At 34.8% G+C, this 5,996-nt stretch overlaps 1 protein-coding gene across 1 annotated transcript; it reads left to right on the top strand.

The window, feature by feature from the left end:
- LOC141692402 (uncharacterized) lies at positions 1-4,754 on the top strand. The gene is made up of 6 exons (XM_074497224.1): positions 1-544; positions 2,207-2,335; positions 2,425-2,545; positions 2,628-2,709; positions 4,009-4,162; positions 4,302-4,754. Exons 1-6 carry the CDS (start codon positions 266-268, stop codon positions 4,443-4,445), a joined length of 909 nt encoding a protein of 302 aa, XP_074353325.1. The 5' UTR covers positions 1-265; the 3' UTR covers positions 4,446-4,754.
- Positions 4,755-5,996: the final 1,242 nt, after the last annotated feature.

Genomic DNA, 5,996 nt, shown 5'->3' with positions numbered 1-5,996 from the left:
TTCCTCATTTCATCACCTCATTTCGCATAACCAAAAGGCGCGTCTCTCCCAATCGCCACACCTCTCACCCTCCCCTCTACTATACACACCGCTTGGTGGAGACACCACCCTTGACCACGCCTATACACACACAACCTCATGTCTCTATAATCTCCCCTCTCTCCTTAATCTCTCCACACATTTCTAGAGAGAGATAAACAAACTTAACAAACTTAAATACACTACTAATTAAGTTAATCATATTTTACTGTGATTGGTTTAATTTATGGCGGAGCTAGGCAGCGGTGAAGTGTACGCGCCGCCGCGAACAATACAAGCGTGGAAGACGGTACTCAATTGGTTGAGTTTCTTCTTTCAGATCTTCTTACAGATCATTATTAAGGCTTCGCCAGCGAATTTCTCGCAACTGCTCTCTACGCCGTCGTTTAAGCCTTTGCCTGTTGTTGAATTGTCCGAGTTGACTCAGGATGATGCGTCGCCGTCTGCGGCGGTGACTGTATCGGAGTCCGGCGGTGGAAGGAACTGGCCGTCGGAGAAACTCACGGTAATTACTTAATTGATCTCGAATTTGTTGTATGTATATGTGTGTGGGTGATTTTGTAGTGATATAAGTTGAGGATTATGGTATGGATGTGTTTAGAGAGGTTTATGCTGTTAGTTTTCGGAGTGTAGTTTCGTAATTGTAGTTTTTTTTTGGTATTTTTCGAAGATTATGTTGTTTAAGTGTACTGTATTTGAAATGATATGTTGTGTGCTTTTGTGGTTTCTGTGTGTGTTGTTTGAGTAAGTTTGTTGAAACGGAGATCAGGATGAATAGGATTGTTTTTGTGGTTATTAAGTGTGATTAGGCTGGGAACCTATTGAGGTTTGCAATGAAGTATTTAAGTATGATCGTTTTAGTTTATTTTTTGAAGTTGTGGTTGTGTGCTTATGGAAATTCTGGGATTAGTTTGGGATTAAGATTTTGAGTAGAAATCCAGCACATGGCATAGATAGTTAAGGACTGTAAGGAAATGAAGCATTCATGTGAAGCAATGATTTCTTCTGACTAGGAGTTGATGGTTATGGTAGTTGATTTAGCCTACACTTTGTTTTGTTGGAAGGAATGAAATCTTATGGAATTTAAACTATTATGTGGGCATTTTTTCATTAATGTTTAGTTCTTTTTCCTTCATTTGACACAAATTTTTAACAAGAGCTTGAATCCAACACATTTATTTGGGATGAATGCTTGTTCTTCTACTAATGTCTTGTCATAAATTTTTGCAATCTCTTATTATCTTTGCTCTTTGCTCTTCCTCCATCACTCTCTTTTCAAAAAAATTCATTACTTTCCAAATCAAACTTTGTTTTATAGGTAATAAGATCTACTTGTTAACTTTTCCTTACCTTACTGTTTTGGTGGCCGGGTATATCGGATGTCCAATGTGGAATGTTAGGCATGCCTTCCTAATTTTGCTCTAAAATTATGTTGGGAATATAACCTAGATCAATGAATTTGATAGGTAGTAATAGATAGCACCTGTTCAAAGTCCTCTAAAATTTTATTAAATTTATCGGGGAGACGATAATTTTTAATTTTATGACATTCAAGAAGTGACCCAGATGTCCTCATTAGCATGTAAATCTGCCTTGAGTATTACTTTCACTCACTGCCCGACCTTATAGAATTCCTGTTTGAAGACCAACCTAGTTTTACCAAGGAGCTTATGATCTTTGATGGAATGCTTTAACTCACCAATCCCTAGCGTCTGCCAAACCCGAGTTATGGGATTACTTTCCAGTAGTACTTTAGTCTTTAGGGAGCCAGAGCTTTACTTGGTTGGTCATCTCCTTATATCTGCTGAAGCAAAGTGAGGCAATAGCCAAAATCCAAGCTAAATGTTTCACATATGTCTGATGATGATATGCCTGATGCATGATGGATCCGAAAATTAGCTTCGATATTATTGTGTCCGTGTTCCATAGTTATTTATCTAATTTGTGATCATATTACTGTCAGGAATAAGTTGGAATATGTAAAAGAACAAATAAATGGTAGAAAATTGGGAGCTTAACTAGTTCATCTTATGTAAATTTTGATATTTTGTGATTTGAGAGCAAAATATCTCGACTTAATTCTCTGAAAAAAGCAGTTTAGGGGGGCTTGTACAGCCCTCTTTCGTTTCTAAATTGATTTTAATTTATAAGTTCCAATTGTATGCAGGTGGTTCTGGACTTGGATGAAACTTTGGTATGTGCATACGAAACATCTAGCTTGCCTTCTATCCTTTGTGAGCAGGCCACGGAAGCTGGGTTGAAGTGGTTTGAGTTGGAATGTATATCTTCTGACAAGGTATGCTGTATATTTACTTCTTAGATTATTAGTTTTGAGAAAATTGTTATGAAAGAATCTCTTATATTGTTCTTTGGTTTGGTGTGAAGGAAATCGAAGGAAAGCCAAAGGTCAACTATGTTACAGTGTTCGAACGGCCTGGATTACGTGAATTCTTGAAACAACTAAGTGAATTTGCCGATCTAGTGCTATTTACTGCAGGACTTGAAGGTTTGCGGCTAATTGTTACTATTATTTTTAATCATGAGAATTATGATACTGTATCATTCTTAATTATCTTGACTTCTTGTAGGTTATGCCAGGCCACTTGTTGACAGAATAGATGATATAAATTGCTTAAGTCGCAGGCTCTATCGGCCCTCTACAATTAGCACGTAAGTAGTTCTTTAGCAGTATAATTTTGTTTTTTTGTCACAGCCTTCTATGAATCGATCATATAGGTTCAAAAAGTTCCTCTTGCTGATTGTACTTTTATCATTCTCTCGTTTTTTGTTCAGTTGACAACTATTTTACCCAATATTTTATTTAATACTGCTGTCTTCAAAAGGATGGTTCCAAGTTCATTTTCAACTTATATTATTCATGTTCTTCATTACTTTCTATAGTTTGACTTGATCCACCCTTCTAAACTTTATAAAACTTACCAACTCATTGGGGACTAGAATTATGTCTCTTGAGTCTTGAGCTATCTCTTTGAGGTTGGATGCTTATATTTTATCGGATTTAACATGTGAGTACCGTTTAAGAGTTCAGGGTAAGACTGAAGTTGACAAATTTTACCGGAAGGAGGGGCTGGACAGATCTCATTTTATTAGAATATGGGATGTTTATAATTTATTACTCCCTCTGTCCCCCTAGGTTCTTTACATTTGAGAGAGAGTGTTCGACACGCATTTTAATGCTCCTATGTAGTATAGTTCCATAACTTATTGTTAAATTAATATTTTTTTCTGTAATAAAATTAAAAGTTTAATTCTTTTTTTAAAAAAAGAACATTTTAAAAATGATACACCTTAAAATGTGTGCCAAACAGTGAAAAGAAAATGTAAAGAAATGAAGGGAACGGTGGGAGTAGCTAATATCCAAATAATATTGATATCTCATCAAAAAGTTAGGCTTCTTCTATAAAGTTGCAGTTTAAAGGTATAACTCCTGCTGTAAAATAATGGGAGTAACTACTAATTACTACACTAGTTGACCTTCGATTGGTAATCCTTATATAAAACAGATCACTGTATGTTCTGTACCTATTTCTGCAATGAAGTTAGAACATTGTTAACAATCTATTGATTTGTAATTTATTCCCTTCATCTTTTAAGATGTGTTATTTGTTTTCTTATCCTCTTATTGGAAAATCTCTTCTGTCTTTGTTGTCATTGCCTAAAAAAAAAAGTTTTCGAAGTGCTTCTTTCCGTTTTCTGCTTTGCTATAATGTGGTGGCGAGGTGGCTACCTCATTTAGGTTCCTCAGTCGTATGCTTATTTTGTTTTGTGTTAGATTTCTGGAATAATCAGTTGAGGGATTTTAGTGGGCCACCATTTCAGTTTTCCATTTTATTTCGCCGTGTTAATATTTGAAGTATTTTATATATAGGCAGCAATGTTATTTGGTCTGTGTCACGTTACTGTTCCTGTATTTTCTTAAGAAAGATCATGTTGCTCTATGAATCACAGGGAGTACAGAGAGCATGTAAAGGATCTGTCCTGTATATCAGAAGATTTTTGCCGAATTGTTATTGTTGACAACAATCCATTCAGTTTCTTATTGCAACCGATGAATGGTATTCCATGCATTCCATTTTCTGCCGGACAACCTCACGATGAACAGGTACCTATGATGTTATGTCATTATACTATTTCTTAGTATTTGTACCCGAAAAAAGTAATGTAATTTACCAAGTATGTAAATGGTGATGCTGTCACATTGGATTTCAATTTGACTATATTTTCCTACAAATCTTGATCAGCTTCTGCAAGTCCTCCTTCCGCTCCTAAAACACCTGTCTCAGCAACAAGACGTGAGGCCTGTACTATATGAAAGGTTTCACATGCCAGAATGGTTTCAGAAGCACGGAATTCCTGCTTCTGGTACTGGATTAAGGATAACGTGAGTACATTGTGTGCAAAGGAATTTGTCCTCCACCTCAGAGGCAATTAAACTGGTACTCTCTACATAAGGGCACCATGACCTCGTTAGAATCTCAAATTTTTGTATAGCATTATTTATACACCAGAGGCACGGTGATAACCCCAATTCATTAGTTCTTGTAACAAAGCTCTCCCTGCTATTATTTATGCCAGTATGTAAAAACTCCGAATCTTTGTAGCATTGTTTAAAAATGGCAATGGTTAAATATGTATGCTTTACGTGATGTAACCTGTTCTTTTATCAATAATTATTTCCAGTTCCATTATTATCAGCCTTATTGTCCAATTATATGCCTTGTACATTCGAATTTTAATTGTAGAAATAATATCGAGAGAATTGAAATATAATTGCATATTGTACCATTTACCAATCATCAAATCAACAAATTTGAATGTAAAAGAAGTGAAGAACTAATATATTGTGAACCCGAATGAAATTTCATTTGGTTACCATTGACCCGAATCATCAAAACTGCTTGGAAGCTTTGATTGCTTGGGACTGAAGTGTCACCGGCCTTCTTAATTTAGTAATGCAGGTGTGCTAGGGTGCTAGGCCTCTTTTTTTGGGTATGGATTTGTGTAGTTGTTTGACCTGAGCTTTTGTTAGATACTATAAGAACACCTAATAAATTCAGTGAAAAAGCAGCCATTCTAGGTGTGTTTCGTGTGTGTATAATAAACTTAAAAATATATTGGAAAACAATTAAAAGAAATCATACATTGAGGTCCACATGCATCCAACTGCTCCTGCTTGCTCTGGGGTTGTTCATATTATAAGCTTGTTAAAGGGACCGACTACCTTACAGTTATGCGGTCTGAACTTTATATTGGACTAATGTATAAACTTTTATACACATCTACCATATACTATTACTATTCTGTAAACAAAATCATTATCATTGTTCTTCACACCTAAGATTTCATACATGAAAGGCTCTTGTCTAATGATTCTTTTGTCTTTTTAATAATTTCATGTTTAATCCAAGTGTTTCCCACCCTTTTTAACTCATTTCCGGTAGTTGTTACCCATGTGACATGTTTCTCTTATTTAACAATGAAGCTTTATTTGTTCTAAAAAACAATGAAGCTTTATAGTGCTTCTCTTATTTATAGTGTTTCTTATTCACACTTTATCTAATCTTGTTCAGTAAACAAATTGAGTTATTGGATTGATACGAAATATCAAAATACATTTGACAAAAATTGATAAACACAATTTTATGTATGGATATGGAAATACATTGTTAACACAACATCTTTAAAAATTAGCATCTCACAAATTTCTTTACAATTTGACATACAAGAGAATCAACTTAATTAATTGCTCTTGTTCCGGGAGTATCACAATTAGAGAGTTGGATTTGTTCCAGAAAAGAAATCTTTTGAGGATCTTATATTAATATTATAACATAATTTACTTCTTAAAATTGTGGGCGATTCTTTTGCAGGTAACATAATTTTTGTACTGGCCTAGAAAATATTATTCTTCTTTTCAATAACTCAAATTTAAGATT

Source organism: Apium graveolens, chromosome 10 (genome assembly GCF_009905375.1).
Source record: "Apium graveolens cultivar Ventura chromosome 10, ASM990537v1, whole genome shotgun sequence".
Lineage (NCBI taxonomy): Eukaryota > Viridiplantae > Streptophyta > Magnoliopsida > Apiales > Apiaceae > Apium > Apium graveolens.
The sequence above is the reverse complement of the archived record's forward strand: the minus strand, read 5'-3'. Positions and strand labels throughout refer to the sequence as shown.

Excerpts from the sequence above, each read along its gene's own strand:
- LOC141692402 (XM_074497224.1), top strand. The coding sequence starts at position 266 with ATGGCGGAGCTAGGCAGCGGTGAAGTGTACGCGCCGCCGCGAACAATA. Across the intron at positions 2,336-2,424 it reads AATGTATATCTTCTGACAAG|GAAATCGAAGGAAAGCCAAA; the intron begins GTATGCTGTATA and ends TTTGGTGTGAAG. Across the intron at positions 4,163-4,301 it reads GACAACCTCACGATGAACAG|CTTCTGCAAGTCCTCCTTCC; the intron begins GTACCTATGATG and ends AATCTTGATCAG.